The 21151-nt window shown below is 38.5% G+C and overlaps 1 protein-coding gene across 1 annotated transcript; it reads left to right on the forward strand.

The window, feature by feature from the left end:
* The first annotated feature begins 3945 nt into the window (after positions 1-3945).
* Positions 3946-5978, forward strand: LOC135593706 (flavonoid 3'-monooxygenase CYP75B137-like). Its single transcript, XM_065083941.1, has 2 exons — positions 3946-4911; positions 5232-5978. Exons 1-2 carry the CDS (start codon positions 3964-3966, stop codon positions 5862-5864), a joined length of 1581 nt encoding a protein of 526 aa, XP_064940013.1. The 5' UTR covers positions 3946-3963; the 3' UTR covers positions 5865-5978.
* The last annotated feature ends 15173 nt before the right edge of the window (positions 5979-21151 follow it).

The raw sequence follows: 21151 nt of genomic DNA on the forward strand, positions 1-21151 counted from the left end.
AGAAGTTTTTGTTACTGAAGGTTTTTTGATTAAAGGACATGAAGAAAAGATGTATAAGCTAAAGAAAGTTCTTTATGGGCTTAAACAAGCTCCAAGGGTACAGTAAAATTGATTATTATTTTCGTCAAAATAGATTTAAGATGAGCAATAATGAACCTACTCTTTCTCTTTATCTGAAGAAAGAAGATGAACATAATATTCTAATGGTTTGCCTTTATGTTGATGATATTATATATATGAGTTTATCTAACTCTTTTGTAATAAAATTTAAAAAATACATGATGAATAAGTTTAAAATGTCAGATCTAGGCCTATTGCACTATTTTTTTGGGTTGGAAGTGAAGCAAGGATCAGATGATATTTTTATTTCATAAAGAAAGTATGCAATTGATCTATTCAAAAAATCTAATATGATTAATTACAAACCTATAGCAACACCCATGAATATAAATGAGAAATTGAAACTTAAAGATGATACATGTTTGACAAATGTAAGATACTACAAAAGTTTGGTTAGAGGTTTAATTTATTTTACTCATACTCGATCAGATATTACCTTCTTTGTTGGTGTAGTATCCAGGTTTATGCATAGCCCAAGCAAACATCATCTCGGAGCTGTTAAAAGAATTCTACATTATATCGGTGGAACTATAGATTATAGTATTTGGTATTCTCATAATTTTAAATGTAAATTATTTGGTTTCACTGATAATGATTAGGCAGGAGCTTTAAATGATAGAAAGAGTACTTTAGGTAATATTTTTAGCCTTGGATCAAGAGCTATATCTTGGAGTTCAAAAAAGCAAGCAATAATTACGTTATCGACATCAGAATATGTAATTGTAACATCAGCAGCTTGTCAAGCAATATAGCTTAGAAGACTTCTTAAAGATCTTTATCAAGAATACAAATAGGCAACGAAAGTATTTTGTGACAACAAAGCCACAATTGCAATAATGAAGAATCCAACATTTCATGAAAGAACGAAGCATATAGAGATATGCTATCATTTCATCCGAGATCTTGTAGCAAGTGGAACAGATGAACAAGTTATAGATATCCTCACCAAGTCGCTTCCAGTTCAAAAACATGTTTATTTCATATCGCAAATCGGTATATGTAACTATAAATCAAGAGGGAGTATTTAGAATTGATTCATAGTAGTTATCTAGATAGTTATCATATTCTAGATAGTTATAGATATGTTTTAAGAAATGACCCATGATCTAGAAGTTATAGAGTAGTTCATACACCAAACTCAGTCATGGATGACATGTATAGTTACCACTAGGTCCTATAAATAGGATCATAATTCATAAAGCAAGATAGAGTGTGTTTACTTATAAATATCTTATAAGTATATTTGTCAATCTTATTTTTTTAAATATTATATAATTTTTTATCAAAATAAATTTTTTTAATTATATCATAATATTTTGTTTTTATCGTTTATTTATTTTTTCATCCCTGGTAAAGAATCCGGACAAGTACACGACTTTGGGGGCGAAAATCCACAAGGGTTGCCTCTTGGCGGGCCCACCCGGCACCGACAAAGCGCTGCTGGCCCGAGCGGTAGTGGGAGAGTCGTGCCTTCTTGTCGTGCGTGGCGTCCGAGTTCCTGAGCTGTTCGTGGGTGTTGGGGCGTCGAGGGTCCGGGATTTGTTCGAGAAGGCGAAGGCTAAGGCAGAGAGGGGCCGGGCTTGGCGGTGGCAACGACGAGAGGGAGCAGACCATCAATCAGCTCTTGACAGAGATGGATGGGTTTTCAGGGAACAGTGGGGTGATTTGTTTCGGCAGCGACCAACAGGCCGGACGTGCTTGATTCGGCACTGCTACGGCCTGGAAGGTTCGATCGGCAGGTCACAGTGTATAGCCCTGATGTAGCTGGCAGGGTGAAGATCCTACAGGTTAGTTGGTATTATGTGGATACATTGAATCTTTATAATGGGCATTGTTTTAATGGTTTTTGATAATTTTGTACATGTTCTGCAGAATATTAATTCACAGCTAGATGTTGTTTTGATGCTTTGTTAATGATGGTGTTCATGTTTTTGATAAATTTGCACATGTTTTGCAAACTAATTAGTTCTTAGGTGACTAAATTGTTCCCATATCATAAAAGTTGACTCAAATGAGCTTAAAAATGAACATCTCAAGGAAGAAAATTGATGAGGATAATAATTGCGACAAGACTCGGGCTCACGTCAGCTGCCCCAGATGACGCCTCACGCCTCGATTGACCCGACAACATCTGGTCAAACGAATCGGAACGTCGGCCGAGGCGCATTAACGACGTGCTCAGACTCGGCCCTCTACACCACGCCAACGCCGGTGTCAGACTCTATCAGGAGTACGAGCCTACCCCCTGCAACGAGCATAGTAAGCTTCCCTATAAATACCCTTACATGCTAAACGGAAGAGAGAGAGAGAAAAAAAAAGAAACCCCCCTTACCATCCACTGACTTGATCGTCGGAGGGGTTGGACCAAGCTCCCCGACCCGACCTTTGTGCAGGTACGAGGGGCGAGGTCTCCCGCTAAACGTCCAGGCGAGGAGCCCCATCCCGGAAGAAACGGCGACCCCATACCGATCGGACCACCGTAATCGGCCACCTCCGTAGTCTCGAGAAACGTCCTAGGGAGATCCTCCATCATCCGGACCCGAACCAAGTCGCTCGGCCCCGAAGCCACGGCTTGAAGTTGTTTACGCTAACAAAAATAATATATATCTTGATGAAATCTTGCTTGCTTTTGGGATTCCATCATGCATTATTCCTTCATGTGCTGGTTCCTAGCTAATTCATTCCATGAAATGGGAGGCTGATCTGAAGTAAATATGCAGCAATCGAGACAGTTAAGACCGTAAGTGATCATCATGATGAAGTTTCAGCTACCAGTGCTGCTGATTCTATCTTTATCAAAGTTTTAAATCTTACATGATCGCAAACAGCTAGTGCTAAATGAAGATGTAATTTGTTCTATTTGATTTGTGCTGTTACTATTATTTGGCTGATTCATCCAGGCAGAAATGTCTGTGTTATTTTAAGATATTGATGAATGCTAAGTTCTCTATTAATGCTTCGAACACACTTATTTGAGTTCATTGTTTTACCTTATGACAAATTTCTAATGTAACTATGTTAAAATATGACTAATTATATCTGTGTGTTTGATGTGAAACTTAAGAATACTTGCTTCGATGCTGCCCTCAAACATAGATTTCTTCCGTTTGGACCAAATGATAAATCACTGATGTGAAGGTTTTTACTGCTTAGGGAGGTTTAGACTTGAGAAGTAGTTAGTAATAATAATCAAGCAAAGCATGAAATGAATTAAGGAACATGTGCACATTATGTAAGATAAAGTGAGAATCAGAATATAAAAAAACCAATGTTAGGATTCATTACAGGATTAGTAGGGGGTTACTTGAAGAGTCTCACCCAAATAATCTTAAAAAAAAAATAATATGACATAAATATATAATAAATAAAAATATAATCATATAAATGACATGAGGATATAAGAGTTAAGAATTTTTATTATATAGTGATAACCTTATCATTTTATATAATAGCATAAAATATTTTAAGAATAAAAAAGATTGTACTCGCATCCCTCGTATGCGGATGCTACCAGATACAGAGAGAATACTAAGATCGTCGATTCACTGTTCACGCGTGTTCAGATTTTTATATCTATTTTTGGACAAGAATTATGGCGGGCGAGCGTTGTACTTGAACGACTGCCAGCCATTCAATTCTACTCAACCAAGTCCACATCACGTCCTCTTCCCGTCCTTATCCTTTTCACTAGACGCAGAGCGGTCACATGACTGGTTCAGCTTTTGCCACGCGGCACAATTTCGACCATGTTTTCTTCGTCTGCCGTGCTCCGTCGTCATTGGCGGCCACTTGTCTGCGTCCATCAGTATGTAGTATTTATAACTGCCATCTCCCGCCGCATCGATGGAAGCAGCAGTTCCTCTCATGGCATCTGCAACGGACTACGAAGTCGCTGCCTCGCAGCAACAGAGTGACATATTTCTCATCCTTTCTCTCATCACCGTCGTCTCTTCTGCTGCCGTCTTCTTATTGAGATGGACGAGGAGACAAGGCAGGCCACTCCTGCCCCCGGGACCCGTCGGCCTGCCGCTCCTCGGCAGCCTTCTCTCCCTCGAACCCGACCTGCATCGCTACTTCGCCCGCCTCGCCCGCGCCTACGGCCCCGACTTCAGCCTCCGTCTCGGGACCAGGCTCTACGTCGTCCTCTCCTCTCCGGCTGCCGTCCGGGAGGTGCTCAAGGACCACGATGTCATCTTCGCCAACCGTGATCCCCCGGCCTCCACCACCGTCGTCCCCAGAGCACAGCATTGTTTGCTCTGGAGCCCCCATGGCACTCTCTGGAGCACGCTCCGCAAGGTGACCGTGCGGGAGTTCATCAGCACCGGCGGCAACGAGGCGGTCCGCTCGCTGCGGCTGCGCGAGGTGCGGCGAGCCATCGCTCGCCTTCGTGCCCGCGAGGGGGAGCCGGTGGAGGTGTGGGAGCTGGTCTTCTCGACGGCACTCAACGTGTTGACGAGCATGCTGTGGGGGGGGCTGTCGGAAGACGGCGATGTGTCAATGAAGTTCCGGGCGGTGGTGGAGGGAGTCGTCGAGTTGCTGGGGGCGCCCAATGTGTCGGACTTCTTTCCGGCGCTGGCGGCGCTGGATTTGCAGGGGATGGGGAGACGGATGAAGCGGTTGTGGGATCGTTACGATGTGCTCTGGAAAAAGTTTGTGGAGGACAGTGGGAGAAGGGGTGAAGAGGATGAGGGAAAGGGTGGTAAGGCCTTCTTGCAGGTGATGGTGGAGGTTTTAGAGAGAAGAGATCAGAAGGACCCACTCACCATGGATCATGTCAAGGCACTGTTTTTGGTATTGTTTCATCTTTCCACACCTGCAACTATTGGTAACACAAATATTCAAGCATTTTCCTTTCTGATCAACGTAGGGTAGCTCTTCTTTTCTTTTTCTTGTTTTTCTGAGTCAATTTTTATTATTATATTAACTTAAAATACTTAAATTAAAATTAATAATCATATATTTATTAGATCCTAAAAAAAAAATAAGTATGCAAGATAAATCTTCGTCGTGAAGAGCATGAATGATGTAGCTGAAGGGAAGTAATTTTCTTGAAATATATACCTGTTTCTACGAACAAATGCATGGATGATATCAATTAACTGAATCCACAGGAACTCATACTTGGTGGAACGGACACCACTTCGACTACGATAGAGTGGGCGATGGCGGAACTGATGCGCAACCCTGACATCATGAGGAAGATCCAAGACGAGCTCGACGCAGTGGTGGGGAAGGAAAGAGCAGTGGAAGAGTCGGACGTGCCCAAGCTGGAGTACCTTCGTGCAGTCACGAAAGAGACACTCCGGTTACACCCAGTGGTTCCGCTCCTCCTTCCTCGCTCGCCGAGCTCACCTTGCACCGTGGGCGGATACACCATTCCCAAGGGCTCCAAGGTCTTAGTAAACGTTTGGATGATTCAAAGAGACGCCGCCATTTGGGGGGAGGATGCCGTGGAGTTCAGGCCGGAGAGGTTTCTGACAGCTGCAGATGACAAGTACGAGTTCCGTGGCACTAACTTCGCTTATCTGCCATTTGGATCAGGGAGGAGGATGTGTGTTGGGATCTCTCTAGCAGAAAAGATGGTGACGCACATGTTGGCTTCCTTCCTGCATTCCTTTCGCTGGCAACTTCCAGAGGGGGAGAAGCTTGAGCTCGGTGAGAGGTTTGGACTTGTGATGAAGAAGGCTGAACCACTTGTTCTTGTTCCAACCGCGAGATTTGATGATCCAGATCTCTATAGTTAACTCAAAGTGAGAAATATTCCATGGCTTGGAATATTCAGCGTTCGATGGCACATAAAATATTGTATCTCAGTCATTGAAATATTTTGGCTGTTGTCATGTGATCCCTTGCAAACATCTCAATTATTGTCATGGGTCAATCTGGTTCCTTCGATATTAAAAAAAAATTTCCCATCTCAATATTTCACTTTCTAACGCTTATAACGCTTATACCTGACTACAATATGTAGCCATCTCAATATCTCACTTTTAACGTTTTATCTACATGGGTGACAAGGGGAGACAATCCTGAATAACCTACTTTATATTTTTATCCACATGAGCAAATCTTTCCACATAGCTTTCATGTGGTGCTTATATACCGAATGTTGGGAAGAAACCTGTTAAAGCGGAATAATTCTTTCCCTCTTTGTGTATCAAAATGGGTTCCTCATCAAAATACCAACTTGATATCCAAATGTAAATATCAACCAGCACAGCATAAACAATAGAGAAAAAATCAATCACACAGTGAGACCAAATCTTTTAATGTGGAAAACCCAATGTGGGAAAAACCACGGGACCGTAGTCCACCTCAAACTTCCACTATCAATAGTAATGATAACAGGTTTACAGTAGGTCTTCTCTAGAATAACTAGAGGATCAGAATAACATCAAGATCATAGATCTTGACTCAAGAATAGCATATCTTCATCACGTGGATGGATCTCCTCGTAAGAGAATTCTAGGTCTCACAAAGTGGATATCACAGGAAAGTACTTTAGAGAGGGTAAACTGCAGATCAACACCGTTAGGATTGTAGAGTTTGCTGCAAGGATTCTCCATATAAAATTTGGGCCAAACAGAAAACTCAGTAACCTTACTTTCTCTCTCTATTTCTCTCTCCTCTTTCCTTTGCACGCCGCATGCTGTGCGCTACAATCTGATCTATTTTCTTCACCTTCTCTCTCCTCTTTTTAATTTCTTTCATTTGCTGATTTGGGCTCAATAGGCCCAATTGTCCAAGCCCACATATGGGCTGGACCCAACAATTCTCCCCCTCCAACTCATATGGTGGGTTGTACCAAGCCCGCTCTTTACCTACATGCTTCAAGCTTCTCCTTAGGCAAAGACTTTGTCAACATATCTGAACCATTCTCATATGGTATGCACTTTTTCCAACTGTAATTCTTTCATCTCAAGCACATCACGAATCCAGTGATATCTCACATCAATATACTTGGATCTAGAATGGTATGTTGAATTCTTGGATAGGTGAATGACGCTCTGACTATCACAGTAAACAGTATATACTTCCTTTTTCAAGCCCAATTCCTGTAGAAACTTTTTCATCCATAAAGCTTCCTTGCAGGCTTCAGTAATTGCTATGTATTCTGCTTCTGTGGTTGATAGAGCAACACATTTCTGTAACTTAGACTGCCAAGAGACTGCTCCTCCTGCAAATGTCATCAAGAATCCCGAAGTGGACTTCCTGGAATCAGTATCACCTGCCATGTCTGCATCTGTGTAGCCTTCTAACATAGGTTCATCACTGCCAAAACATAAACACAACTTGGAAGTACCTTTTAGATATCTTAATATCCATTTCACTACTGCCCAATGTTCTTTTCAAGGATTAGAGAGAAATCGGCTGACAACTCCATCTGCATGAGCTATATCTGGCCTAGTACAAACCATAGCATACATCAAACTGCATACTGCAGATGAGTAAGGCACTTTGGACATTTCTTCTTTTTCTTTCTCACTTGTAAGACATTGTTTCGAACTAAGCTTGAAATGACCTGCAAGTGGGGAACAAACTGCTTTGGCTTTACTCATGTTGAATTTTTCAAGAACCTTTTCAATGTAAGTCTCCTGAGATAACCAAATCTTCCTTTTCTTCCTATCACGAAGAATCTTCATGCCAAGTATTTGTTTCACTGATCCCAAGTCTTTCATGGCAAAAGACTTACTTAGCTCTCTTTTAAGCTTTTCAATTTTTCCAACATCATGGCAAACAATCAGCATATCATCAACATATAGTAGTAAAATAATAAAATCATCATCTGAAAATTTCTTCATAAACACACAATGATCAGATGTGGTTCTATCATACCCTTGGCTCATCATAAAGGAATCAAACTTCTTGTACCACTGTCTAGGTTTGAATCCATATAAGCTTTTCCTAAGCTTACACACCATATTTTTTTTTCCCTTGACTTTGAAACCTTCTGGTTGCTCCATGTAAATTTCTTCTTCTAAATCACCATGAAGAAATGCTATTTTACATCAAGTTGCTCAACTTCTAAATTCAAGCGGGCAGCCAAACCAAGAACAACTCGGATAGAGGACATTTTCACAACCGGAGAAAATATTTCTTCAAAGTCAATACCTTTCTTCTGACTGAATCCTTTCACAACTAGTCGTGCCTTGTATCTCTGTTGTGAGCTATAGCTTTCAGTCTTCAATTTGTAAACCCACTTATTCTTGAGAGCTTTCTTCTCTTTAGGCAACTTTACCAAGTCATAGGTATGGTTCTCAAGCAGGGATCTCATCTCTTCTTGCATGACTTTAACCCACTCATTCTTATTCTCATGTAGAATAACTTCTTGGTAAGTTTCTGGCTTTCCCCCATCAGTAAGCATAACATACTCATGTGGAGGATATCTGGTAGAAGGTTGTCGCTCTCTAGTGGATCTTCTCAATGAAATCTCAACTGGTGGTGGAGGTAGCTGTTCAGTTGGTTCAGCATCATCAACTGTAGGTGTATCATCACTGGTATTCTCACCACAATCTTCTTGTTCATCTCCACCATGATCATCATGAACTACAGGTGAAGGAACTGGACCCAAACTCCAAGGAATATAAACAGAGGTTTCTGGCTTCTCAATATTATCACCATCATCAAATAATTGGTCTTCAAGAAACACAACATCTCTGCTTCTAATAATCTTCTTATTCACTAGATCCCATAATTTGTACCCAAACTCTTCATGACCATATCCCAAGAAGATACATGCTTTTGCTTTATTATCAAGCTTGGACCTCTCATCTTTGGGAATATGAACAAATGCTTTACACCCAAAGACTCTTAAATGATTATAAGATATATCTTTTTCTCTCCATACTCTCTCTAGAAAATCACCTTGCAGAGGAACTGATGGAGAAAGATTTATCAGGTCAACTATAGTTCTCAAAGCCTCCCCCCAAAATGACTTTGGTAACTTGGCGTGAGAAAGCAGACACCTAATCCTTTCTTCAATGGTTCTGTTCATCCTTTCTGTCACACCGTTCCGTGGAGGAGTTTTAGGAACTGTTTTCTCAAGCCTGATACCATGAAACATGCAATAATTCTCAAAAGGACCCCTGTACTCGCCACCATTATCTAATCGAATACACTTTAGTTTTCTGCCAGTTTCTCTTTCAACACTGATATGAAACTCCTTGAAAGCATCGAGTACCTGGTCTTTAGATTTCAAAGCAAAAGCCCACACTTTTCTAGAATGGTCATCAATAAAAGTAACAAAATAAAGAGCACCTCCAAGAGTTCTAGTTTGCATAGTACAAATATCAGTATGAACTAAATCAATAACATCTGATCTTCTAGATGATGGATATGTCTGAAATGCAACTCTATGTGTTTTTCCAGCTAAGCAATGATCACAAGATTTAAGAGATGTACCTTGCAACTCTGGTAAGAATTGCTTTCTAGCAAGAGTTTGAAGTCCCTTCTCGCTGATATGTCCAAGCCTCTTATGCCAAAGATCTATACTTTCACCTTTTTGAATTGCATTAATCTCTCCTTTGTGTAGCTTAGCTTCTATGACATAAAAAGAGTTAATCTTCTTTCCTTTTGCCACAATCATAGAACCTTTAGTGAGTTTCCATTTGCTTTTACCAAAATAATGTGCAAAACCCTCATCATCAAGTCTGCTTGTAGATATCAAATTAAGACGAATATCTGGAACATGCCTTACATCTTTGAGTATCAATTTGCTCCCAATACTGGTCTCCAAGCAAATATCTCCAATACCCACAATCTTAGATGTATCATTGTTTCCCATTCTGACATTACCAAAATCACCAACAGTGTAAGATCTAAAGAAATCACCATGAGAAGTGACATCTAAAGAAATCACCATGAGAAGTGACATGAAATGAAGCACCAGAGTCAATTACCCAATTACTGTCTTGAGCTATAAGGCTAACACAACCTTCATCACAAACAATAGTGATATTACCTTCAGCAGTAATTGTATTGGTCTCTTTCTCATTTTTCTTATTTCATTATGTTCTCGCTTCCAAAACCTACACTCTTTCTTCATGTGACCTGACCTATTACAGTGAAAACATTTGATATCTCTTCTAGACTTAGATCTCCCTCTATATCCATGTGGATTTCTACTATGACTTCTTCCACGTCTTTCTTGTTTTTCAGTAACAAATGCACCAGAAGAAGATTCACCCTGTTCTTTCCTTCTGGCATCTTCATTTAGCAAACTGTCTTTAACCATATCAATAGTTAGAGTTCCCTCTGGCGTGGAGTTGCAAATAGTCACCATATATGTTTCCCAACTTTCTGGTAAAGAGCTGAGAAGTAACAATCCCTGCATCTCATCATCTATATTCATTTTCATAGCAACCAACTTGTTTGCAAGACTCTGAAATAGGCTTATGTGCTCAACAATGTTACTACCATCTTTATACTTCAAATTTACAAGCCTTCTGAGGAGAGAAATTCTATTTCCCACTGACTTTTTCGCAAAGAGGTTTTCTAACCTTTGCCAAACAACATCAGCTCTGGTTTCATCTGAAATATGCTCATGCAAGTTTATATCTATCCATCTTCTAATATAGGCAATAGCTTTTCTATGTTGAACTTTCCATTCTTCATCGTCCATAGTAGAAGGTTTATCTTTAACCTTGATAGGCTTATACAAATCTTTGCAATATAGCAAATCTTCCATCAAACGCCTCCAAGTAGAATAATTTGATGAGTTCAATTTAATCATACCATCAGACTCCATTTCAATCACACAAGAAAACTAGCACCAAACAACCTGACGCTCTGATACCACTTGTTGGGAAAAAATCTGTTAAAGCGGAATAATTCTTTCCCTCTTTTGTGTATCAAAATGGGTTCCTCATCAAAATACTAACTTGATATCCAAATGTAAATATCAACTAGCACAGCATAAACAATAGAGCAAAAAATCAATCACACAGTGAAACCAAATCTTTTAACGTGGAAAACCCAATGTGGGAAAAACCACGGGACCGTAGTCCACCTCAAACTTCCACTATCAATAGTAATGATAACAGGTTTACAGTAGGTCTTCTCTAGAATAACTAGAGGATCAGAATAACATCAAGATCATAGATCTTGACTCAAGAATAGCATATCTTCATCATGTGGATGGATCTCCTCGTAAGAGAATTCTAGGTCTAACAAAGTGGATATCACAGGAAAGTACCTTAGAAAGGGTAAACTACAGATCAACACCGTTAGGATTGTAAAGTTTGCTGCAAGGATTCTCCACATAAAATTTGGGCCAAAACTGATAATGTTTGGCCACCGATCGTCAAACAGAAAACTCAATAACCTTACTTTCTCTCTCCTCTTTCCTCTGCACGCCGCACGCTGTGCGCTGCAATCTGATCTATTTTCCTCACCTTCTCTCTCCTCTTTTTAATTTCTTTCATTTGCTGATTTGGGCTCAATAGGCCCAATTGTCCAAGCCCACATATGGGCTAGACCCAACACCGAATGATAGTTGCCCGCTAATATATTCTATTTCATTTGTCCCTCCCCTCAGTGTGCTTCAGAACTCTTGTTAAAGGGCCCAGAGTATGACATTTAATTCATTCGACACTCATTGCCATCCTACCTCTTCGTGGTGTCAAAATGACACACGTTAGTCGGGAAGAGGTTGGGTTTTCCCGACTCATATGTCTTGAGCACATTTCGCCTTGTGCTACCGTGACAAATTTCCCTTGGTTCGAATTGGGTTTTCCTAACTCATACGTCTTGAGCACGTTGTGTCTTATGCTTCTGTCATAGTGGATTTATTTTGGCATGGGTCGAGTTTTTTTAACACATGCCTCGGGACACCTTTGTTGTGGTGGATTTCTCTTAGCACAGGTCAGGCTTTTCCAACTTACACGCTTTAGACGTATTTTATCCTGTGCTTCTACTGTGGTAGATTTCTCTTAGCGTGAGTCAGATTTTCTCGACTCACATGCCTTGGGCATGTTTTTCCCTATACTTTTGTTATAGCAGATTTCTCTTGGCATGGACCGGGTCTTCTTGATTCACATGACTTAGACATATCTCGCCCTACTGTCACAGACTTAGTTTTGTCCAGGATACTACACCTCTACTGTGAAGGATTTTTGTTAGTGTGGATCATATTTTCCTAACTCATATACCTCGGGTATGTTTTGCCTTATGATTCTATCATAGCAAATTTTTCTTGGCATGGGTCGGGTTTTTTTTGAACTCCCATGCCTCGGACACATTTTTCATCGCGCTTTCATCGTGAAGGATTTTTTTTAGCATGGGTTGGGCTTTCTCCACTTACACACCTCGGGCATATTTTGCCCTATGTCTTTACCGTGATAGATTTCTCTTAGAGCGGGTCAGGTTTTCCCGACTTACACCCCTCGGACACATTTTGCCTTGTACTTTTGCTATATTATATTTCTATTGGCACGAGTCTGGTTTTCCTAACTCACATGCCTCAAGCATAATTTACTCTATGCCTCCACCATGGTGGATTTCTCTTAATGCAAATCGTATTTTTCCAACTCAAATGTCTCTAGCATATTTCGCCCTATGCCTTTGCCATGATAAATTTCTCTTAGTGGCAGATTTTTCTTGATATGGGTCGGGTTTTCCTAACTTACACCTTAGCATAATTTACTCTGTCTTCACTATGGCATATTTCTCTTGGAGCGAGTTAGGTTTTTCTGACTCACATGCCTCGATCATGTTTTATCCCGTGCTTCCATTGTAGTAAATTTCTCTCAACACTGGTCGGGTTTTCTCGACTCGCATACCTTAGGCACATTTTCTCTTACATTGCCATGGCGAATTTTTCTTAGCTTAGGTCTAGTTTTTCTAACTCATACACATTGGGCTTTTTTTGCTATGTGCTTCCCTCATAGCAGATTTCTCTTAGTATAAGTCAGATTTTTTTGACACATATCTCAGGCATATTTTGCCCTGTGCTTTTGCTATAGTTGATTTCTCTTAGCGTGGATTATATTTTCTAGACTTATATATCTCAAGCACATTTTGCCCTGTGCCTCTATCGTGATAGATTTCTCTTGGTGCAAGTCGAGTTTTACTCACATACTTTGGGCACATTTTCCCCTAAGTCTTCGTCATAGTGGGTTTCTCTTAGCTCGGGCCAGATTTTCCCAACTCACATGCCTCGGGCATATTTTCCCCTTCGCCTCCATCATGATGGATTTCAAATCCTTTATTAATCGTATCATGCTTTGAGTCCTTCCTTTGCCATGGAGGATTTTGAGTCCTCCTACCATTATAGCGGGCTTTAAGTCCACTCTTTGCAGTGATAGATTTCAAGCTCTTCTCCTGTCATTGCGGGCTTTAAGTCCTCTCTATATCATAGTAGATTTTCAATCCTCTTTCCGTCGTGGTAGGCTTCAAGTCAACCCTCCATCGTGGTGGATTTTGAGTCATCCTTTTGTTATCGTGGGCTTCAAGTTCTCCCTTAGTTGTGACGGATTTCAGATCTTCTTTTCATTGTGGTGGGCCCTCTGATGTGGCAGATTTTGAGTCCTCCCATCGTGACGAGCTTCATATCCTCCTTCCATCGTTGATGTTAAATTGACAGTTATTTTACGACAAATGTAAAACTATTCAATAATATTCTTCCTCGTCATTTCAATCATAAAGGTAATAGGTAAGCCATGACCATTGCATAATGACGGCAAGGAAAAAATAATAATAATCCATTTCTCTTTCTCAAATTTTACATGTGTAAACTTTAGCCATGATTTTTTCTCTATTTTTATATACATTAGTTAAACTTGTATGTAGTAGGGCTCTAGTAGCAACCCAAAACAGTTTAGTAGCCTCTTTGTCTCATACATCATAAGATTTTTTAATATATGAACAATGTAATAACCTCTTGGAAAAATCTCCTTTCAACAAAATTATGAATTTCATAAAAGTCAATTTTTTGCATCTCATAATACATATTCTAAATTTACAAAAGTAAACTTAGGTGCTTAAACAGTCAACTTTTTCACTCATGATTAACAAAACAAAACAAACTTAATCCAAAAAAATTTGTTGAACATGTCCCTATGATCGTTTACATAAACATAATAAATGATATAAGATATGAATATAAGAAATCTCTTCACAATAAAGAAATAAGTTAGATCAGAAAAAAATTAGCATACTAGATTGGCGATTATAATTAATATATGAATCTTCGTATGAATTGTACTCGAAGATTGACATCAAGATATGATATTTTTCTTTATATACAAACATGTAAAGATTGATAAAATCTTTTATGGCTTTGAATTATTAGATTACGTGACTTTATCTAATTAGATAAAATATATTATGAATATGATTAAATTTTGATTATGGTTATCAACCAAAAGAAAGGAGGTTTAATTAAAATATAATTTATTAGGAGATCACTTTTTATTAGAGGGACTTTATTAATTATTTATTAGAGACCCTCTGCTCTCACCTATAAATAGATAGGATCTCATAGAGACTTAACATAAAATACGAGAATGTGATATTATTGAGTAATTATAGATCTTCTCTTATCTCTTCATAGTGTTATTGAGAGATTATATATCTTCTCTTATCTCCTTTTAGTCACTAATCTTTCACTATTATTAATCCTAGTATAAAAAGAGAAAAAATGACGAGTCTAGTTCTCTTTATTGATTGACATTACTATAGCTTTTGGATTTGATAATGATGCACTTGTAGATCCGATAAAAACTTTCTAAATAGTATCAAAAGGTACGTATCATAAACTTGATATATCATTATTATTTCAGTTTTTAATATTAAATTTTTTTGTAAACAATAGCATAATTATGAAACAATTAATATTAGAGCTATGTTTTTTGAAATCAAATATATTATAAAAGTATGTCAAATATATTTTATATGTCAAAACTAAAAATTATTTAATAGAGAAATAGGAAAGAGCAAATCTTTTCGTAATCTAACACATACTTTCTATATATTATCTCTTTTTCGTGTGTTCCAACAACTACCATTATATAAAAGCTTGAGAGAATCTTTAAAAACTTATAAAAAGATGGTGCATGAATTACTAAGAAACACCATCTAGAGTAGTTGATAACAAGCCTTTGGAGGGTATTTATATCATTTTATCTAAGACAAAAGGATGCCAATACCTGAATGAGATGCACCCATGTTTAGTTTATCATGTATGTATCTTTAGATAGTAATGCACATGAAATTGATAAAAACAATAAAAATTATTAAGAAAAAAAAACATATAAGGAAGGAAGGTCCAAACATAGAACATTATTTTTTTTCAATTGAGAGCTTCACCACACATCTAATACATTTTGTTTCCCACAAATTTTATTTAGTGAAAACTTCCATTTAACTTAAGTTTTATTCACTTGCAGCAATACTCTCCATGACATTACATCGAAGCTCTCACTTCCGTCTCGTACTTGGGAGTGGAGAGGGTTCATTAATATCTCCACTTGCATGCCTTTGAGAGCTAATGTCTTCCCCATGAAATGATCGATTGTGGCATTATCGTTGATCTTGATGGAGACCCATTCAAACAATCATAGTTTTTCTAATTTTGTTGGGTCCAGCCCATATGTGGGCTTGAACAATTGGGCCTATTGAGTCCAAATCAACAAATGAAAGAAATTAAAAAAAGGAGAGAGAAGATGAGAAAAAGAGATCAAAATGCAGCGTGCAGCATGCGGAGGAAAGAGAAGAGAGAAAGAGAGAGAGAAAGATTAGGTTTCTGAGTTTTCTGCTTGACGATCGGTGGCCAAACGATGTCAGTTTCAGCCCAAATTTTTTTTGGAGAATCCTTGCAGTAAACTCTACAATCCTAACGGTGTTGATCTGCAGTTTACACTCTTTAAGGTACTTTCTTACGATATTCACTTTATGAGACCTAGAATTCTCTTTGGAGGAGATCCACCTATGTGATGAAGATATGTTATTCTTGAGCCAAGATCTATGATCTTGATGTTATTCTGATCCTCTAGTTATTCTAGAGAAGAACTACTGTAAACATGTTATCATTATTATTGATAGTGGAAGTTTGAGGTGGACTACGGTCCCGTGATTTTTCCCACATTGGGTTTTCCACGTTAAAAATATTTGGTCTCACTGTGTGATTGATTTTTAATCTATTGTTTATGCTATGCTGGTTGATATTTTCATTTGGATATCAAGTTGGTATTTTGATGAGGAACCCATTTTGATACACAAAGAGGGAAAAGAATATTCCGTTTTAACATATTTTTCCCAACAAGTGGTATCAGAGCATCAGGTTGTTTGGTGCTAGTTTTTCTTGTGTGATTGAAATGGAGCAATCAGATGGTATGATTAAATTGAACTCATCAAATTATTCCACTTGGAGGCGTCTGATGGAAGATTTGATCTATTGCAAAGATTTGTATAAGCCTATCAAGGTTAAAGATAAACCTTCTACTATGGACGATAAAGAATGGGAAGTTCAACATAGAAAAGCTATTGCCTATATTAGAAGATGGATGAATATAAACTTGCATGAGCATATTTCAGATGAAACCAGAGCTGATGTTATTTGGCAAAGGTTAGAAAACCTCTTTGCGAAAAAGACAGCGGGAAATAGAATTTCTCTCCATAGAAGGCTTGTAAATTTGAAGTATAAAGATGGTGGTAACATTGTTGAGCACATAAGCCTATTTCAGAGTCTTGCAAACAAGTTGGTTGCTATGAAAATGAATATAGATGATGAGATGCAAGGATTATTACTTCTCAGCTCTTTACCAGAAAGTTGGGAAACGTATGTGGTGACTATTTGTAACTCCACGCCAGAGGGGACTCTAACCATAGATATGGTTAAAGACAGTTTGCTAAATGAAGATGTCAGAAGGAAAGAACAGAATGAATCTTCTTCTGGTGCATTTGTTACTGAAAAACAAGAAAGACGTAGAAGAAGTCATAGCAGAAATCCACATAGATATAGAGGAAGATCTAAGTCTAGAAGAGATATCAAATGTTTTCACTGTAACAGGCCAGGTCACATGAAGAAAGAGTGTAGGTTTTGGAAGCGAGAACATAATGAAATGAAGAAAAATGAGAAAGAGATCAATACAGTTGCTGCTGAAGGTAATATCACTATTGTTTGTGATGAAGGTTGTATTAGTCTTGTAGCTCAGGACAGTAATTGGGTAATTGACTCTGGTGCTTCATTTCATGTCACTTCTCATGGTGATTTCTTTAGATCTTACACTGCTGGTGATTTTGGTAATGTCAGAATGGGAAACAGTGATACATCTAAGATTGTGGGTATTGGAGATATTTGCTTGGAGACTAGTATTGGGAGCAAATTGATACTCAAAGATATAAGGCATGTTCCAAATATTCGTCTTAACTTGATATCTACAGGTAGACTTGATGATGAGGGCTTTGCACACTATTTTGGTGAAAGTAAATAGAAACTCACTAAAGGTTCACTAATTGTGGCAAAAGGAAAGAAGATTAACTCTTTTTATGTCATGGAAGCTAAGATACACAAAGGAGAGATTAATGCAATTCAAAAAGGTGAAAGTATAGATCTTGCTAGAAAGCAGTTCTTACCAGAGTTGCAAGGTATATCTCTTAAATCTTGTGATCATTGCTTAGCTGGAAAAACACATAGAGTTGCATTTCAGACATATCCATCATCTAGAAGATCAGATGTTATTGATTTAGTTCATACTGATGTCTGTACTATGCAAACTAGAACTCTTGGTGGTGCTCTTTATTTTGTTACTTTTATTGATGACCATTCTAGAAAAAATTGGGTTTTTGCTTTGAAATCTAAAGATCAGGTACTTGATGCTTTCAAGGAGTTTCATGTCAGTGTTGAAAGAGAAACTGGCAGAAAACTAAGGTGTATTCGATCAGATAATGGTGGCGAGTACAGGAGTCCTTTTGAGAATTATTGCAGGTTTCATGGAATCAGGCTTGAGAAAATAGTTCCTAAAACTCCTCAACAGAACGGTGTGGCAGAAAGGATGAACAGAACCATTGAAGAAATGATTAGGTGTATGCTTTCTCACGCTAAGTTACCGAAGTCATTTTGGGGGGAGGCTATGAGAACTACAGTTGACCTCATAAATCTTTCTCCATCAGTTCCTCTAGAAGGTGATGTTCCAGAGAGAGTATGGAGAGGAAAAGATATATCTTATAATCATTTGAGAGTTTTTGGGTGTAAAGCTTTTGTTCATATTCCGAAAGATGAGAGGTCAAAGCTTGATAATAAGGCAAAAGCATGTATCTTCTTGGGATATGGTCATGAAGAGTTTGGGTACAGATTATGGGATCCAGTGAACAAGAAGATTATTAGAAGCAGAGATGTTGTGTTTCTTGAAGACCAATTGTTTGATGATGGTGATAATGTTGAGAAGCCAGAAACCTCTGTTTATATTCCTTGGAGTTTGGGTCCAGTTCCTTCACCTATAGTTCATGATGATCATGGGGGAGATGAACAAGAAGATTATGGTGAGAATACTAGTGATGATATACCTACAGTTGATGATGCTGAACCAACTAAACAAGCACCTCCACCACCAATTGAGATTCCATTGAGAAGATCCACTAGAGAGCGACAACCCTCTACCAGATATCCTCCACATGAGTATGTTATGCTTACTGACGGGGGAGAGCCAGAAACTTACCAAGAAGCTATTCTACATGAGAATAAGAATGAGTGGGTTAAAGTCATGCAAGAAGAGATGAGATCCTTACTTGAGAACCACACCTATGACTTGGTAAAGTTGCCTAAAGAGAAGAAAGCTCTCAAGAATAAGTGGGTTTATAAATTGAAGACTGAAAATAATAGCTCACAACAGATATACAAGGCACGACTAGTTGTGAAAGGATTCAGTCATAAGAAAGGTATTGACTTTGAAGAAATATTTTCTCCGGTTGTGAAAATGTCCTCTATCCGAGTTGTTCTTGGTTTGGCTGCCCGCTTGAATTTAGAAGTTGAGCAACTTGATGTAAAAACAACATTTCTTCATGATGACTTAGAAGAAGAAATTTACATGGAGCAACCAGAAGGTTTCAAAGTCAAGGGAAAAGAAAATCTGGTATGTAAGCTTAAGAAAAGCTTGTATGGACTCAAACAGGCACCTAGAAAGTTTGATTCCTTTATGATGAGCCAAGGGTATGATAGAACCACATCTGATCATTGTGTGTTTATGAAGAAATTTTCAGATGATGATTTTATTATTTTACTGCTATATGTTGATGATATGTTGATTGTTGGCCATGATGTTGAAAAAATTGGAAAGCTTAAAAGAGAGCTAAGTAAATCTTTTGCCATGAAAGACTTGGGATCGGTGAAACAAATACTTGGCATGAAGATTCTTCGTGATAGGAAGAAAAGGAAGATTTGGCTATCTCAGGAGACTTACATTGAAAAGGTTCTTGAAAGATTCAACATGAGTAAAGCCAAAGCAGTTTGTTTCCCACTTGTAGGTCATTTCAAGCTTAGTTCAAAACAATGTCCTACAAGTGAGAAAGAAAAAGAAGAAATGTCCAAAGTGCCTTACTCATCTACAGTAGGCAGTTTGATGTATGCTATGGTTTGTACTAGGCCAGATATAGCTCATGCAGTTGGAGTTGTTAGTCGATTTCTCTCTAATCCTGGAAAGGAACATTGAGCAGCAGTGAAATGGATATTAAGATATCTAAGAGGTACTTCCAGGTTGTGTTTATGTTTTGGTAGTGATGAACCTGTGTTAGAAGGCTACACAGATGCAGACATGGTAGGTGATACTGATTCCAGGAAGTCCACTTCGGGATTCTTGATGACTTTTGCAGGAGGAGCAGTCTCTTGGCAGTCTAAGTTACAGAAGCGTGTTGCTCTATCAACCACAGAAGCAGAATACATAGCAATTACTGAAGCCTGAAAAGAAGCTTTATGGATGAAAAAGTTTCTACAGGAATTGAGCTTGAAACAGGAAGGATATACTGTTTACTGTGACAGTCAGAGCGCCATTCACCTCTCCAAGAATTTAACATACCATTCTAGATCTAAGCATATTGATGTGAGATATCATTGGATTCGTGATGTGCTTGAGTTGAAAGAATTACAGTTGGAAAAGGTGCATACCAATGATAATGGTTCAGATATGTTGACAAAGTCTTTGCCTAAGGAGAAGCTTGAAGCATGTAGGCGAAGAGCGGGCTTGATACAGCCCACCATATAAGCTGGAGGGGGAGAATTGTTGGGTCCAGCCCATATGTGGGCTTGGACAATTGGGCCTATTGAGCCCAAATCAGCAAATGAAAGAAATTAAAAAGAGGAGAGAGAAGGTGAGAAAAAGAGATCAGATTGTAGCGTGCAGCGTGCGGCATGCAGAGGAAAGAGGAGAGAGAAATAGAGAGAGAAAGATTAGGTTTCTGAGTTTTCTGCTTGACGATCGGTGGCCAAACGTTGTCAGTTTCAGCCAAATTTTATGTGGAGAATCCTTGCAGTAAACTCTACAATCCTAACGGTGTTGATCTACAGTTTACACTCTCTAAGGTACTTTCCTACGATATCCACTTTGTGAGACCTAGAATTCTCTTTGGAGGAGATCCACCTATGTGATGAAGATATGTTATTCTTGAGCCAAGATCTATGATCTTGATGTTATTCTGATCCTCTAGTTATTGTAGAGAAGACCTACTGTAAACCTGTTATCATTATTATTGATAGTGGAAGTTTGAGGTGGACTACGGTCCCGTGGTTTTTCTCACATTGGGTTTTCCACGTTAAAAGATTTGGTCTCACTGTGTGATTGATTTTTAATCTATTGTTTATGCTGTGCTGGTTGATATTTTCATTTGGATATCAAGTTGGTATTTTGATGAGGAACCCATTTCGATACATAAAGAGGGAAAAGAATATTCTGCTTTAACAGATTTTTCCCAACAAATTTATAGATTTTTTGATATTTTTATAATTTTTATACCATCCAAACAATCTGTTATTTTCTTATTTTCTTCATTTTTTTCTATTTCTACTAAAACATGATGAATCTACATGATCTCTTTTTACATT

The sequence above is a fragment of the Musa acuminata genome, chromosome BXJ1-9 (assembly GCF_036884655.1).
Source record: "Musa acuminata AAA Group cultivar baxijiao chromosome BXJ1-9, Cavendish_Baxijiao_AAA, whole genome shotgun sequence".
NCBI classification, from domain to species: domain Eukaryota; kingdom Viridiplantae; phylum Streptophyta; class Magnoliopsida; order Zingiberales; family Musaceae; genus Musa; species Musa acuminata.

What these genes read in the sequence shown, in the direction of transcription:
- LOC135593706 (XM_065083941.1), top strand. Translation starts at nt 3,964, where the DNA reads ATGGAAGCAGCAGTTCCTCTCATGGCATCTGCAACGGACTACGAAGTC. An exon ending in ATGTCAAGGCACTGTTTTTG is followed by an intron (nt 4,912 to 5,231) that starts GTATTGTTTCAT and finishes CTGAATCCACAG; the next exon opens with GAACTCATACTTGGTGGAAC.